The sequence below is a fragment of the Elephas maximus genome, chromosome 4 (assembly GCF_024166365.1).
Source record: "Elephas maximus indicus isolate mEleMax1 chromosome 4, mEleMax1 primary haplotype, whole genome shotgun sequence".
NCBI lineage: Eukaryota > Metazoa > Chordata > Mammalia > Proboscidea > Elephantidae > Elephas > Elephas maximus.
This window is the reverse complement of record NC_064822.1, coordinates 129064552-129082212: the sequence shown is the minus strand read 5'-3', so window position 1 is coordinate 129082212 and position 17661 is coordinate 129064552. Positions and strand designations below refer to the sequence as shown.

The 17661-nt window shown below is 38.2% G+C and overlaps 1 protein-coding gene across 5 annotated transcripts in view; it reads left to right on the top strand.

Annotated features, from left to right (window-relative positions):
* Window positions 1-12697, top strand: part of MDM1 (Mdm1 nuclear protein) — a 40360-nt gene extending 27663 nt beyond the window's left edge. For 2 of the 5 annotated variants that reach the window (XM_049883811.1, XM_049883810.1), the window contains 3 exons: window positions 8057-8309; window positions 10101-10160; window positions 11859-12697. In XM_049883811.1, the coding sequence (XP_049739768.1) occupies window positions 8057-8309; window positions 10101-10160; window positions 11859-11968 (423 nt within the window). In that variant the 3' untranslated portion in view covers window positions 11969-12697. Of the gene's footprint in view, window positions 1-1926; window positions 7067-8056; window positions 8310-10100; window positions 10161-11858 lie in introns of those variants that run through there. The other 3 variants (XM_049883814.1, XM_049883813.1, XM_049883812.1) reach the window with 3 other exon arrangements.
* The last annotated feature ends 4964 nt before the right edge of the window (window positions 12698-17661 follow it).

Sequence of the window (17661 nt, the reverse complement as noted above, 5' to 3'; positions counted from 1 at the left end):
GTAGAGCTGCCCCATAGAGTTTCCAAGGAGCGCCTGGCAGATTTGAACTGCTGACTTCTTGGTTAGCAGCCGTAGCACTTAACCACTATGCCACCAGGGTTTCCATGACATGATTAGGCGTTAGGTTTTTCCTAGGTTACTCTGCCTGCTGTGTTGTGAATAAACAGTAGAGGGAGCAAGAGTGTGGGTGGAAAACAAGTTAGGAGTCATTACCATATCCAGGTGAGAAAACCAAAACCAAAACCAAACCCAGTGCCATCAAATTGATTCTGACTCATAGTGACCCTGTAGGTGATGCTCATTTGGATCATAGTGGTAGCAGTGGAGATGATGTGATGAAGCCCAACTCTGAATATACTTTGAAGATACAGCTGACAAGACTTGCTGTGGAAGGGAACGGGTGGGAGAGAGAGGAGAATCAAGGATAACTCAAGATTTTTGGCCTGAAAGCGAAATTTGATGTAAGACCAGCTAGGATAAGTTGTATGTTTTTCTCTGTGCGTGTTTGGCTGCAGAGGTGCAGAATAGGTAACAGAGTTGGATTTAACTGGGGTTTACATTTTGTTGAAGGAGTAAGACAAAGTAAGAAAGGGGGTTAGGGAGTTAAGGTATGTGCAAGGAAGAGATTATAATGATTGGCCATAGAAGTTGAGTTAGGGAGGAAAATCAGGACTTGAAAAGATAAGCTACAGTGATAAAATGACAGGATCAATGCATGGAATGTACTACAATTTTAGTCAGCGGACTTAATGATTTGTTGGAATTGTAGTATGTGAGTAGGGGTTAGTTTTAAAGTAAGGAGGTGTGGTGGTCAGAAATTGAGATTATAGAGAGGTTGCAGTTATCAGTAATGACAAGGTTTAGCATATGATCATGGGAGTGAATGGCTGAAGTAGAATAGAGAAGAAGTTTATTGAAAGAGAGAAGGTCAATGAATTGAGATCAGTAAGAATTATGCCAGTCCAGCAATGGAGAGAGTTTAGAGCCAGGAAATAAAATCTTCCAGGAATAGGGGCTGTGACCCAGTAGTTGGTAGATGACTGCAAAAGGAGAGGCAATGGGTAGAGTTTAATGCTGTGAGATTCGAAGCTCAGCATTTTTAGGAAGGAGGAAGGGGGAGAATGATCCTGAAAGAGGTGTTGAGGAGCAAGGAGGATACCTGTGCCAGCTTCAGGTGTGGGCTACGGGATGGCAGTCAACCTACCTTCTCAGATCAAGATGAAGAAAGCATTCAGAGAAGAGGTTGAAAATCCATAGGGAATTTTGCTGTTGACTGTTCATGAGCTCCTTAGGGCACAGTGCAGTTTGCAGGTATTGGGGAGGAGTGGGAGGTGGAATCAGAGAGCTGATGTGCAGAGCGTTGTGGGGACAAGAGTGTGGGTCATGAGGAGTAACTTGGTGTTCTAGGATTCTTGTGGTGACTGTTTTAAACAGGAATGATATGTGCTGAAAAGCATTTGTGAAATTCTAGCAGCCAATCCTAAAAAAGCCAAATAAAATCAGAGCAGGAGCAGACTTCCTAAATATAACATTAATAAAAATTCTACAGCAAATGTCCTAGTAAATGATAAAATGGTTTTATCATTCCCTTCTAACTTAAACCTCTTACCACCTAACTCTTTATTGTCTTTGGAGAGTATTTCTACCTCTGTTCTTTTTATTCCTACGTTACCAGTTGCCATGAAGTTGACTCTGACTAATGGCAGCCCCATATGTGTCAGTGCAGAACTGTGCTCCATAGGGTTTTCAGTGGCTGATTTTTTCAGAAGTAGATCACCAGGCCTTACTAGGTAGACCTGAACTTCTAACCTTTTGGATACCAGCCAAATGCTACCTAGTCCGTACTAGTTGGTCGTTAGAACTACTAAGTATCATGATATTTTTTAAACCTTTATTTTAAATTATGTTAATGTTTTCTTTTGATAGGAACCTAAAATCATTTGGAAATCAGTTCCGAGGAAGTCTTGCTGGGCGGGGAGATGTTACTCTTGGCCGAGGTTAGGAACTTACTCTCCATTCTTCCTCCAGTGCTTTTATATCTGTATGCCTCAGTTTCTCACCTCCTTAAGGTATTTGCTCAAATGTTACCTTCCTAGCAAAACCTTCTTGATCACCTTATTTAGGCTTGTGAACTATGCCCCCATCCTCAGTACTCAGAACAGTGTGCCTAGCTCTTAGTAGGCACTCATTAAGTGTGTGTCGAATGAATCTTTTTGGAATGACAAACTGTTGAAACTGTTTCTGGTTGCTTATGAATCCTTTGGTTTGTTAAAGGAAATATGACAATAGAAATGCAGTCAGAATTGATCAGAACCAAGTGTTAGGAATTTATTACCCCATGGACAGTGGGCTCAAACATGACAATGATTGTGAGAATGGTGCAAGATCAGGCAGTGTTTCGTTCTGTTGTACATGGGGTCGCTATGAGTCAGAACCTACTCGACGGCACCTAACAACAGCAACAACATGGACTGTTGTGCCCCTCCTCAGGAATCCAGGCTGCTACTTAGCATTATCATTGACTACGGGTTGCCACCTATTAACTTTTAATCACATACCTTGAATTACGGGAGGATTGTGGAGCAACAGACGGATGTCAGAGACTCTGACACTTGCTCTTGAATGAATGGAAAAAATGATGAAGTAAAATTGCTGAACCCCAGATTTCAGTGGGCCACTTGAGAAGACAAAGTTATTATAATGAAACGTGCAAAGACCTGGAGTTAGAAAACCAAAAGGGAAGAACATTTTTGGGATTTCTCAAGCCAAAAGAACTGAAGAGAAGATTCAAGTTCAAGTTGCAATATTGAAGGATTCTGTGGGCAAAATATTGAATGACTCAGGAAGCATCAGAAGAAGTTGGAAGGAATACATGGAATGACTGTACCAAAAAGAATTGACCAGTGTTCAGCCATTTCAGGAAATAGCATATGATCAAGAACCGATGGTACTGAAGGAAGACGTCCAAGCTGCACTGAAGGAAATAACAAAAAACAAGGCTTCAGGAATTAATGGAATACCAATTGAGATATTTCGACAAACGGATGCAATGCTGGAAGTACTCGTCTATGCCAAGAAGTTTGGAAGACTGGTGAACTGACTGGAAGAGATCCGTATTTGTGCCTATTCCATAGAAAGATGATCCAAGAGAATGTGGAAATTATTGAATAGTATTACATGCAAGTAAAATTTTGCAGAAGATAATTCAAAAACAGTTGCAGCAGTACATAGACAGGAAACTGCCAGAAATTAAAGCTGGATTCAGAAGAGTCCATGGAATGGGGGATATTATTGTTGATATCAGATGGATCTTGGCTAACAGCAGAGAATACCAGAAAGTTTTAATTGACTATGTAAAGGCATTCCACTGTGTGGATCATAACAAATTATGGATAACATTGCAAAGATTGGGAATTCCAGAACACTTAATTGTACTCACGTGGAAACTGCATAGACCAAGAGGCATTCGTTTGAACAGAACGAGCAGATGCTGCGTGGTTTAAAATCATGAAAGGCATGTGTCAAGGTTGTATCCTTTCACCATACTTATTCAATCTGTATGTGAGGCATATAATCCGAGATGCTAGACTATATGAAGAAGAATGTGGCATCAGAATTGGAGAAAGACTTGTGAACAACCTGCAATATGCAGATGACATAACCTTGCTTGCTGACAGTGAAGAGGACTTGAAGCACTTGCTGATGAAGATCAAAGACTGTAGCCTTCAATGTGAATTGCACCTCAACATAAAGAAGATAAAAGTCCTCACAACTGGACTGATAAGCAACATCATGTTAAACGAAGAAAAGATTGAAGTTGTCAAGGGTTTCATTTTACTTGGATCCACAATCAACACCCATGGAAGCAGCAGTCAGGAAGTCAAAAGACCCCATTGCATTGGGCAAATCTGCTGCAAAAGACCTCTTTCAAGTGTTAAAAAGCAAAGATGTCATTTTGAGAACCAAGGTGTGCCTGACTAAGTCATGATATTTTTAATTGCCTCATATGCATGAGAAAGCTGGACAATGAATAAGGAAGACCAAAGAATTGATACCTTTGAATTATGCTGTCAAATATACCATGGACTGCTGGAAAAATGAACAAATCTGTCTTGGAAGTATAGCTGGAATGCTTGTTAGAAGGGACCATGGCCAGACTTCGTCTTAAGTACTTTGGACATGTTATCAGGAGGGACCAGTCCCTGGAGAAGGGCATCATACTTAGTAAAGTAGAGTTCAGCAGAAAAGAGGAAGACCCTCAGTGAGATGGATTGACACAGTGGCTGTAACAGTGGGCTCAGATATAGCAAGGATTTTGAGGATGATGCAGGACTGGGCAGTGTTTTGTTCTGTTGTATACAGGATCACTATAAGCTGGAGCTGACTTGATGACACATAACAACACAACAACTATGGAGCAACAACAGTTTGGGTAACTTATACGGGCCTGATCTTAATAGCTAGTATTTACTGAGGGTTAAAGTTCTAGGCCCTGTGCTAAACACTTTTAACATGTTTTAACTTTTTGAATCTTCATAAGGACTCTGGAAGGTAGGTATTGTTATTATTCCCATTTAGATGATGAAACTGAGGTCACACAGCTGTCAGGTGGTGCAGTAGAATTTGCCCCAGGCAGTCTGTCCTCAGAGCCCACGTTTTTAATCCCTAAATAACACTCTAACTAAACTTTAGAGTAGGATTCTCATGCTATTGGTTTGTCAGATAGCATTTTCAGATTTTATAAATATGAAAAACCCAAGTGTGCCTTGGCCCCCTTCATTAATTCATTCAACAATGTGCTGTGACTATGATAGTAAGCATAACCAGACATGGTACATGATGTTATGGAACCTACAGTCTGGTGAGGGAGCTATATGTTAATCAAAGAATCACACCAAAAAATGTAAAATTAAAACTAATAGGGTTTCATAGTAGTAGTACCTGATACTATAAAAGCATATTCTGGGAGGAATTGACCTAGACATAGAGGTCAGGAAGCTTCTTGGAAGTCAAGGATGCTTCCTAGAAAAAAAAAAAGGAGTCATAATTAAGCTGAGATACAGAGTTACCAGGTAAAAAGGTGGGGAGCAGGAGCATAGCATGAGCCAAGGTGCTGTGGAGACAAAGAGCATAGGGTTTTAAGAAACAAAAGACCAGTGTAGCTGGAGTGTGTAGTGTGAGGCAGGTTGCATGATGCAAGATGGGACTGGAGAAGAAATAGGGTTTAGACTGTACAATAGTGAGAATTCCTATTACTGTCTCAAAAACAGTGAGAAGCCATTGAAATGTATTAAGTATAGGAGTGATGTGATCAGATTTGTTCTGCAGAGATCTTCCTGGCTGCCATGGAAGACAGGAGTAGATGGTGGATACCCTTTAAAGGCTATTGTGGTAGTCTAGGTAGGAGATGTTGGTAGCTTGGATTAAGGAGATATATAGCTGGAGTGTATAGTGTTAGCAGGTTGCATGATGCATCTTGGCACATATAGATTGAGAGAAGTCAGTCAAACTGAAGAATTGTGCAGAGGAAACACTGCCCAGACTTGGTGCAAGGTGGATAACAGGGGATGAGAGATAGTGGGGTGTCATGAGTGACTTCTAGGTTTCTGGTTTGTCCAGCAGGATTGATGGGTGGTGCCCTACACTGAGTTAGGAAACTTTGGGTAAAAAAAAAAAAGAACCCTTACTCTTATCCACCTAAGAACTCCAGGGAATAGCTGGGGTTTTATTTTCATTCACTTAATTCAATGTTTAATGTACCCTTACTATGTAGCAGTCCCTGTTGTAGGATCTGGGGGTTCGTTGTAAACAAGACAAAATCCCTGCCCTCATGGAACTTATATTTTTGTTGTGAGAAGTAGACAATAAACAAACATATTTTAAAAAAGATAATTTTAGGTAGGAGCAAGCGCAGTGAATTAAATACAACTGAATAAAGGAATCTTGAGTGACCCTTCCCCGCAGGGTGGAGGTGCCTCTGAGGAGATGACATTTTAGCTAAGACCTGACTAGTGAAGGAGGTGCCATGCAGAGATCTGGGGCAGAGATTGTTTTCTAGATAAGAGAACAGCAAGTGCAAAGCCCTTGAAGCAAGAACAGATGTAGTGAGTTTTAAAAAGAGAGAAGAAGCCTTTGTGGCTGGTGCCTAGTGAGGGAAGAGGAGAGCGGTAGGAAATGAGGTTAGAAGATAGGCTGGGGTAAGGAGTTTTCATGTTCTACCACTGCACTGAGAAGCCCTTGGAAGGTTTGAAGCAGCAGAGTAAATATGATCTGGTTTCCATGATAAAGAAGATCATTAGGGCTTCTCAGTGGAGGATAGGCTACACTCAGGGCCAGAGTGGAAACAGTGAGGCCAATAGGAGGCTTTAGGCACAAAAACAGACCACAGAATCTGTTAAGTTAAACCTAGGAACTGCTTGTGTTAAAAATAATTTACAGGTTTCATTCATACTTTTTGAACAGTAGTAAAACCAACTTGAAAGAGATCTTAAATTCTCTAAATGTATGTAGAAAAAGGAAAAAAAAAAAAGCAATATTCCTTTAGAATTATTTGTATTATACAAAGTAATAGTTGTAGTTAAAAAGGAAGCATGTGGAAAATCTGTGATTTTATTCTGGCTGGTTGAGACCCCAGACTTTGTCCACTTGGAGGCAATAAGTTCCTTAATTGAAGAAAATGATAGCTAAGGTCAAAAAGTAATTGCTTGAATATTGGATTAATAATTCAAAGTTAATAAGTGAAGGCAACAATTACATGTATAATCAGGAGAGTTTGGAGCTATATTTGATTTTATTGCTTTGCACTCCTCTAAAATAATAAAATTATTCAGGGACTTTTAGGGCAGTGATACGTTGTCATTGTGGAAAATAGAGAATCCTGATCAAACTAAAAATAGAGAATACGTGGTCTTGCACCTACTCTCTAGAAATATCTACTGTAAAATTTTTGTGATATTTAGGTTTATGTGTGTTAGTGTATTTCTTAACTTAAAAAACCCCATTATACTATACATGTGATTTTATAATCTCACATAGCAATATATTGTGAACCCATTTTCATCATTTATAGTCTTATTTTTAATGGTAATATGATATGCAGTCTATAGTTATACCATAATTTTTAAAAACGAAAAGCCTATAAGTGAAACATTTAGGCTATTTCTTAGTTTTCCTGTTATGAAAAAACCCTATAAAGCATATCCAGCCTTTTGCTACATTTTTGTTCATATTGTGATCATCTTTTTTTTTTTTTTCTGTAAATGCTCCCCAAGTACTATTTTGTGGTAAAAGAACATAAACATTTAAGGCTTTTGCTATGTATTACCAGCCCAACAGAAAGATTGTGTTCCCACGAGCAGTGTGTGAGAGTGCTAATTTTTCCACATGCTTGTCAGCTCTGGGTATTAGAGTTTTTTTTTTAAAAAATGTAATCTTTGCAACTTAGTAATTGAAAAATTAGTACCTCAGTGCTTTTATTTTGAAGTCATTTGACTATAAGTGAGGTAGAATATTTTTGGTGTTTGTAATCGCAGTGGTTAAGTGCTCAGAGTTGGCAGTTTAAATCTACCCAGTGGCTCTACAAGAGAAAGACCTGGTGACCTCCTCCTATAAAGATTACCCTACGGGGCAGATCTGCGCTGTCACACTGGGTCGCTTGGAGTTGGAATCGACTCGGTAGCACCCAACAACGATTTGTGTATATATGAATTACTTATTCATATCCTTTTTCTACTTTCCAAATAGACTTATCTTTTTCTTATTGCTTTTAAAGAAATATTTATGAACAATGATAATTCTTGTGTCAGTTATATAAGCTGTATATTTTCCAAGTTTGTCATTTGCCTTTTATTTTTTAAATGTATATATATTTTTTGTTTTAATGTAGCCGGGTTTGTTTACCTATATTTGTTGTTATGCTTATAAAACCTTCCCCACATGGAAGTTACATACATATTCACTCATTTTCTGTTACTGCTTTTATGGTTATATGTTTTTGTTTAAATGTATGCATACATGCAGGTATCTTTTTTTTTTTTTTTTTAATTTTATCATTTAGAAAGAAAGTCACACTATATCCCTACTGACTTCTCCGGCTGCTGGTGTAAAAACAGTTGATCCCCTGCCTTTAAGGGAGGATTCTGAAACCAATATCACCAAATTTGCTGAAGAAACTCATCCAGTTTCAAAAATTCCAGTGTCTCCAGCAAACACCCCTAGGCAGTATCCTCCTCCACCCTATGCACCATCCTACTGGCATCCTTCTCGTCGAATTCAGGGGTCTTTAAGAGATCCAGAGTTTCAGCATAACGGTAATTCTTTTCATTGTTTTTGTTTTATAAAATGAAGATGTTAATACTAATAGGTATAAAAACTATAAGTATATACTAAATATTAGTAAATTACAGTTTTTTTCTTAGTTAAAATTAGTAAATTACAGTATTTCTTTTTTTTTAGTTAACGGTAGATTTCCTTAAATAGGGAAAATCTGATCTTTGTAATGCTCATTGAACTGCATTTAAGTTTACTTTTGTGTAAGTATGAGATGTCTCTCAGGTTCTTTCTCTCTTCTCCAGGTGTGACAACCAAAAATGTCTCCAGACATTGCCAGGTGTCCTTTGTTTATAGAATTCAAGTTAGCAGTTGTTTTCCTTTATTTATTTAGGCATTGCTCTGCCCTTTTCTAGTTTCAACTATTACTGTGGAAAAGCTCAATGGTATTTTTATTCTGCATCCTTTGTATGTGGCTTTTTTTTCCTTTCTGACAGCTTTTGCGATGATCTCTTCACTGAAATTTTACAGTGATGTGCCTTGGAAAGGGTCTCTTTTTTATTCATTTCATTGGTATTCAGTAGACCTTCTCAACTAGAAACTCATGTTCCTCAGTTGTAGGAAATTTTCTTGAATTATTTAATCAGTAATTTCTTCCCCTCCATTTTGTCTGTTTCTGGCGTTCTTATTATTCAGACCTGTTGGACATGTTGACACTGTATATTCTTTTCATACAGCATCCTGTTCTTGTTTCATAGATGTAGTGTTTTCTGTCTTTGAGGAGATAAATGATAGTTTGCTTTTGTTTCCTTCTCCCTGAATTGTCTTCAGTCTTCTTCTTTCTGTTTGTTTTGGTACTCTAGTAATGCATAGCTATCTTTGGACACTTTAGGGCAGAGTGCTAGAAGGCTGATTTGGAAGAGTTGAGTGCATGGTGGTGCCTGGTGACTAGATGGTTTATCTGTAGAGATATGTGGCATGTCTTTAGGTCCTTTTTGTAGCATTATGGGGATTCCTTATAGAAGAATCTTTCAGTCTCCTGCTTATTTCTTTTATGGGAGCTATGTGGGGAATAGCTTTGGAAATCCCAAAGTTCAGTATTAGATTATCATGAATCCCCCTGTTTTGAACATGGCACCCTTGCCCTCAGTTGAACCTGGTGACCTTCAGTCAAAGTAGCTCTGATTTACCTTCTTTAGAAAAGAAACCATTCTTCTTTTGGAAAAGTGGTGATTACACAGCTCTGCAAATATAGGGAAGAGAGCTGCAGCATAAATGTATTTTTAAAAGACTTTGAACCAGTTCTCCTGGTTCAGTCTTACCTTCACTTCAACTTTCAGAGGTTTTCAGTATCACCAAATCCTGAGCTGTGTTAGGGGGAACAAATCGATTGCTTCTTGCCTTCCCTCTGCTACTGGCTTAGGACTCAGCTTGCTTGGATGTGAAAATAGCATACTTACTGCCCTTCCATTTACTTTCCATCTTTGAAGATTTTGTTACTACTTTCTTGTCTTTCATTTTCTTTGTCCTGATGGGTTTATGCCATTTTTTGGGTAACTATCTATATTCAATCTTCCATTTTTAAACAAAGTCTACTACATTTATTTAACATTAGATCAATATTATCATTGAAAAAATTCTAGAAACCTATCCATAGTTTGTTTACATACTTCCTAAGTACATATACTAATGAATGTTCCTTTGACAGTAATTTCTATCAAGATATAAAATTAAAATTTCTGAAAGTCCACTTGCAGTAAGGAAGGGTTTATTATAAATAAGATATGCCGTTTGCCATCTTCGGAGGATAATTTCTTCTTTTTTTTTTTAAGTGGGAAAAACAAGGATGAGCAATTTCCAGTTGTCGCAACATGATGCCTTTAATGATGAAGGTATTTCAGTAGTCAAATAAATACAAAATAAAATTAAGAGGTTTTAAAAAAAAATTTTTTTTATACATGTAAAATATGGCACAGTGGTTAAAGTGCTTGGCTACTAACTGAAAAGTTGGCGATTTGAACCCACTGACCACTCTACAGGAGAAAGATGTGGTAGTCTGCTTCTGTAAGGATTTACAGCCTTGGAAACCCTATGGGGGCCGTTCTGCTCTGTCCTATGGGGGTCGCTATGAGTCAGAGTCGACTCTACAGCAGTGGATTTGGTTTATTATATGGTAATAATATGGCCTCACGTTTGATTAGCGCTTATAGTTTACAGATGTTTTTTCATTAAATCTTTGAAGCCCTGTAATGGGATGGGTGGGTTGTGAAATTATCCCCATTGTACAAAAGAGAAAACAGACCTATACCTGCTAAGAACATTTTCTAGATCAACATCACACCTGAGGCCAGTACTTTTTCTATTTCTCCACAGCATCAAGCTTGGGGCTCAGGAATTGGGCCTACTATCATATGCATCTTTTTTTTTTCCCAAATGCTTATATATTCTTAGCAATTTTCAATTCGCAAAAAAATATATGATATGGGAAAATGTGTAGTTTTCATTCTGACAGATTCATATGCTTCTAATAGCAGGAAGAAATTTGAATTCTTGATGTGAACAATGAAATTACTATTTTAATTCACACTAAGAAGTATGAATTTACTGAATTTATAAATTTTGAATTTTAAAGTAAATTTGAATACTTTATGTATTAGAAGTTCACACAGTAAAGGTTCCCCCCCCCCCGCCCCTTAGCAAGTTTGGAACATTTTTTAGATTTCATTGAGCTAAACATCAAGTTTTGTTTTGAATTGCCAGTATCTGGCAACTGCCACTGTTTTGTTGGGGGCAACTGCGAATCCAGTTTTGTTTCCTTTTTAACGGAAAAACAGTGTTTGCAAATAACCTTATAATAGATTTGCTTACTCAGAATGAGGAATTTCAGTAATAATGAAGGGTGGTGGTTGTTCTGTACCGTCGAGTGATTTTGACTCATAGTGACCGCTATAGGACAGAGTAGAACTGCCCAACAGGGTTTCCAAGGTTGTAATCTTTACGGAAGCAGACTGCCACATCTTTTCTCTCAAGAAGTACCTGGTGGGTTTGAAGCACCGACCTTTCCGTTAGCCAAGTGCTTAACACACTGCAGCACCAGGGCTGCTTATAATGAAGAGTAGCATATAAAAATCAACCATTATTTCTGTATTCAGTGAGATTATTATGGAAATGTAATGTAAGTACCATGTTAAACATTATGTTCACTTCCGGCATTTTTTAAAAAAAAGTTTAAGAAAACTGTATTCTCAGAAAAGCTCTGCTTTTTGAAGCATGACAAGACAATATGATGATAAATCATTTCTAAATAGTACTGAAATCGAAGACCGTGTGTTTCAGGGGATGACATTGTGGGTTCTCAATGTTCATTTAACATTAAAATATTTGATTTCTAAGTATGATAAACTTGGAAAACTACTGTGAACCATCCAGAAAATGTTAACATCTTACGTTTTAATAGATTACTTTTTCCCTGAAAGACCCAATATTGGTTTTACAAAGCATGATGCTTTTAATTATCTGTTAATGTTATAAAACATTTATATAATAGATTTTTTTGTACTGAGTATAATTTTGCAATTCTTTCATTGTAGATGACAGATTGTCTGAGATTTCTGCTCGCTCTGCAGCTTCTAGTCTCCAGGCTTTCCAAACGCTGGCACGAGCTCAGAAAAGAAAGGAGAACTTCTGGGGCAAAACGTGATTAAATGTGTACCTAGTTGAGTTGCTTATATTTAGGGAACTGTTAGCATTATTTTTCTTTATTGCTTACTGTGTTAAGATTTTTCAAGTGTTTGGATTTTTTTTTAGCATTCCCTACTTAAAAAGAATTATCGATTTTTCAATAGTCAATTTACTTGGAAATTTTTAATACGGGTTTTTGCAATTTAACTTTTAAAGAATTCTTTTTATATTTATCCCAAGGTACAAAGAGACAGATGACCTAGTTCTTCACATGTTCTGACTTTTGTATTAGGTGTCAGCCGTAGCTCCTAGAATTGAGAATTTCACCCATCTAGAGAATATTCTAAAAGGATGAACAGAGTGCAATAAAAATTAAGATCCAAGTTTGAAGTATGTATTCTTCCAAGATTGGTTGTATGTGTCTTCATAATTGTAGAAGTCATAAAAATGAACTTGTTGTTCCATTAACTTTTACTGTAGTGTTAATTTTAGTACCTTCTGTGTGTGGTAACAGTGTTATTTAAGATAATGTACTTTAAGATTGAAAATACTAGCTGTATATATTTTTATTTATGTAACAGTTTGTTGAGAGAATATATTTTTGATGCTTGTGTGTATTGCATTTGTATAAGAACTTTGGCTTACATTTGAATAATGTCTGAATTTTAAAAAAATTATTTGTATAATGGGATTTGAACTTTATAGACATTTCGAAATAAAAATTAATCAAGTATGTTTTCTTTCTCCAGAAAGTAATTAAATTGAGCAAATAATTATCTTTTAGAAATATTAATCAAAATTTATACTTCTTTTGTGGCTGTAAAAATGCAAACGAACTGAGTCCACGATATTTTTGCATAGGGCAAATACAGAATTTCCAAGGCAAGCTTTTTTTTTTTTCTTTTAACCCATCCTCTTTTAACTCTTCACTCATGGACATGCTGTTGCAAATCACAGTAATTTTAACTTTCTAAAAAATACAGATTTCATAAAATCTGTTGTTTAAAATCTTTACAATAAAGCATAGGAGGTACTGAAGATTAAATGTAGTGTCAGTTAGAAAACAAGTGTACTATCTCTTCTAAAGTGTTTAATCTGGTTAAAGTACCTCTACAAGCCATTGATTTACAATAAGTTATTAATGATTTTAAGTTCCATGAAGTTGGAAAGAACTGTGGGCATACAAACATTTGCCTGCATTCCACTGATCTTTTCAAGTAGTTTATTCATAAAAAAAATTACTAAAGCACTAAAGATGCAAATAAAAGTTAGATATAATTTACTGTATAACTGGAGTTTAGAACACACGTTTTCTTTTTTAATTAAAAAAATTTTTTTTATTGTACTTTAGATGAAGGTTTACAGAACAAACTAGCTTTTCATTAAGTAATTAGTACCCATATTGTTTTGACACTGGTTGACAACACTCTCCCCTTCTGGACCTTGGTGTCCCTATTATCAGCTTTCTTATCCCCTTCTGCTTACTTGTCCTTGCCTGTGGGCTGGTGTGCTCATTTAGTCTTGTTTTGTTTTACGGGCCTGTCTAATCTTTGGCTGAATGGTGAACCTCAGGAGTGACTTCATTACTGAGCTAAAAGGGTGTTCAGGGGCCACACTCTTTGGGGTTTCTCCAGTTTCTGTCAGGCCAGTAAGATGGCCTTTTTTTTTTTTTCTGGTGAGCTAGAATTTTGTTTTACATTTTTCTGTAGCCCTATCTGGGACCCTCTATTAGAATCCCTGTCAGAGCAGTTGGTGGTGGTAGCTGGGCACCATCTAGTTGTGCTGGACTCAGTCTGGTGGAGGCTGTAGTACTTGTGGTCCATTAGTTGTTTGGACTAGTCTTTCCCTTGTTTCTTTGGTTTTCTTCATTCCCCGTTGATCCAGATGAGGTGAGACCAGTGAATATCTTAGATGGCTGCTCACAAGCTTTTAAGACCCCAGATGCTACTCACCAAAGTAGAATGTAGAACATTTTCTTTATAAACTATGTTATGCCAATTGAGCTAGATGTTCCCTGAGACCGTGGTCCCAGCCCTCAGCCCAGTAATTAGGTCCCTCGGGGAGTTTGGATGTGTCTGTGGAGCTTCCATGACCTTGTCTTTGACAAGTTATGCTGGCTTTCTCAGTATTGTGTACTGCCTTACCCTTCACCAAAGTTACCACTTATCTATTATCTGTTAGTGTTTTTCCATCTCTGCCCCACCCCTCCCTTGTAACCATCAAAGATTGTTTCTTTTTGTGTGTAAACCGTTACATGAGTTTTTATCGTAGTGGTCTCACATGATATTTGTCATTTTGTGGTTGACTTATTTCACTCAGCATAATGCCCTCCAGATTTATCCATGTTGTGAGATGCTTCACAGATTCAGCATTGTTCTTCACTGTTGTGTAGTATTCCACCGGGTGTATGTACCATAGTTTGTTTATCCATTCATCTATTGATGGGCATCTATTGTGAACAGTGCTGCAATGAACATGAGTATGCATATGTCTGTGTGACGGCTCTTATTTCTCTAGGATATATTCCTAGGAGTGGGATTTCTGGATCATACAGTATTTCTACTTCTAGCTTTCTAAAGAAGCACCGTATCATTTTCCAAAATGGTTGTACCATTTTACATTCCTACCAGCAGTGCATAGGAATTCCAGCCTCCCCACAGCCTCTCCAACATTTGTTATTTCTGATTCGTGCCAGTAATGTTGGGGTGAGATGGTTTCTTATGGTGCTTTTGATTTGCACTTCTCCAATGGCTAGTGATTGTGAGCATTTCCTCATGTAGAACACACATTTTCTTGGCTTCTATGAAAATGGGCACTGAGGCATATTAGTTGTAAAGTAACTTGTCTCTCTAGAAGCTTAGAGGTATCATCATCTTACTCAAATGTTCGTTAGGACAGAGTTCGATGGCAGATCACCAATCAATGGTAAAGAAAGGGTTGGAATTACAGCCAGCTTGCAGGGAACAATGCATAACACTGTCTCTTTTAAGCCACAGACTGAAAATCTGGGTATACCTATTGGAGTAAGTCACACCACATGACCTTGATCTATCAGATGCCTAGGTCAATTAGGGCATGGATCTCACGACCAAGGTCATGGCCCAAGCCTGTGCATGACGAACTAGCTCTGCAATATACTACTGACTGCCTCTCTTAAAAATCCTACTCAGTCATCTTGTACATGTATGCCACAAACCAAAGGAGTGGGCTATGGGAGAAAACAGTGTTGAGGGATCAGTGCTGCTCCATCACTTGTACTAAAATGAGCAGCTCAAAGGCCATGCACTTGAGTTGTTGGGTAAGTAGTTTTAGTTACATGAGAAATGCTCCATGGGATTTGCTGGCACTTAGGAACTGGGATTGCTAATTCAATTTTTAAAATCAGTTTTACTATGGCATATTTTTATGTACAGTAAATTATAACCATTAAAAATTACAGCTTGCTGAGATAAATACACCTGTGAAATGACCACCATAATCAAGATAACAAATATTTCCATCACTGTAAAAATTTCCTTGTTTTCCTTTGCAGCCAATCCCTGTCTGTATCCCTGGTCCCCAAGGCAACCATTAATCTGTTTGTAAGAATTTCATATAAATGGAGCCATCTTTTCCGTCTGGCTTCTTTTACTTGGCATGATGCTTTTGCAGTCATCCATGCATGACTGTATGTTTCTTTTAACTCATTCACCTCTTGGTGGACGTTTGGGTTGTTTGCAGTTTGGAGCTCTTGTGAATAAAATTGTTATTAATATTTGTGTGCAAATAGGCTTCTATTTCTCTTGGGAAAATAGGTAATTCAATTTTTATTCACCTTTAATAGGACTACTTGAGTATACAGACTATACCCAAATCAGTGTTATAAGCTGGTGGCACGGTCCACTGGTCTAAGTTGGGGGATCTCACCAGCCAGACTGGGGAGTGAGCATCAGAATTAACATGGTAGTTTTTTCCAAAGTGCACATACCTACTCCATTTGTTCCTCCTTCCCCTCTGTCTTCACCCTAGATGCTTAGATTCTCATGTGTCCCTGGTCAAGAACCTAGATGAAAAAGCACATCTATGGGAGCCTTTGCATTTAATTTCTGGTCTCTGGAACTCTGGGCCTGAACTTCAACTCAAGAGCCCTTGAAGGATGATTTTGGGAATTAAAAATAAATAATAAGATAAATATGGTTGGTACGTGGTAGGAAATTTTACCATGTGATTTAAGCATCCCAGATTGGGATACCCTCATTTTATAGACGGGAAAGTAAATTTAGATTAAGTGACTGGCCCCAGAGCTTACAGCTGGTAAAATTAATCTGGGTCTTCTTACTCAAAATCCACCTACGCTGCCATGTTTGGAGTGTGTGTGATAAAATTGTAAGTTTTACTGTGATTCAGTTCTGTCTCTGGTTGATTCACGTAGGAGATAATTTTCCACTTCGCCTTTTAATAAGATAAGTGAAACATCTACCCTTTTTTCTAGTCGGGGAAAAAAAAAAAAGGTATGTAGGCTTTGAATTACTGTACAAATGGATTCAACTAGAATGAAAGTGAGTTAACGTTCAAAACGTTCACGTTTGTCCTTATATAGGGCAATGTTGTGGTGGGCTACCTAGGAATCTCAAAGATGGTTTGTGTACCTTTGTTGTAGCTGTACATGCACATAGTAAAATTAGATACCCATTAAATACATATGTTGACTTCTGGAAGTTTACCAAAGGAGCAAACAATCTAAAATGGTAGGTAACCCTAGAATCTTTTATATTTGACTTTGGAATATGATTTTGGCATTTTTACATGTGGTGTTGGCCATATTAGTGTGCTCAGGCTCAGTCTTTGTCAGACTGCCGTTTCTCAGGTTCGCAAGGTGAGTCAGTTGTACAGAGCTATTCCAGGCAAAAGAACAGCCTCTGTCAGACTAGGGTTGTGCCCACTGAGCCTGTCCATGTGGGGACTCTAAGAAGCCAGCGTGTCCCTCCAGCTTCCCTTTGCCTCTTCAGCCCTGTTCTGGTAAACTTTCACGTTAACGTTGACCTTGTACACTTATCTGGCCATATGCACATTTTTCCGGTGGTCAGTGGAGGCACAGAAAAACACAGGCCTTTGCTTTCAGGCTCCAAGTTGAGGTTCCTTAAACCTCCCATTTCATGTTTTACTCCCACTCCGGTCGTGTGAGGTCTGCCATGGGCAGCAGCCTCTCCCAAGCAGGGCGCAGCTCCCCACTCCTACCCCAGTCATATGGCGGGTAGGAGGGAAAAAGCAGCCATCCTAATGATGGCACCTGTTTCTCTCCCACAAAGTGCTCCACCCACTAGTCCCATCTATGGCTTCATCAGGGGTCACCAATCATGTCCAGACCTATATTAGAGTGTCTCCTTGGAAGCTGAGTGAGGGACGAGGACTGAGGGGACACTGAGCCTTCTTTGGAAGTCAGAGCATGAGGCCAACAGAGTGACGTTTGAGGAGTTCACAACCAGTTCAAACCACGTTATGAACAAAGTAGATAACGCTAAGAAATTGTTCATTTTCACCTTATACCTTCTACACCCAGTAGCATGCCAGAGCCATCTTGTGGGCCAATTGTGAAATAATCAGGAATTTTGTAAGCAGGTTGTTAAAGTCAGTAGCTTCAAATTGGCCATGGCAGGAGTATTTACAGGGGCATCAACTTGACGGCAGCTAACAATAACAAGGAGTACTTACACCACAGAAATCAGCAAATGC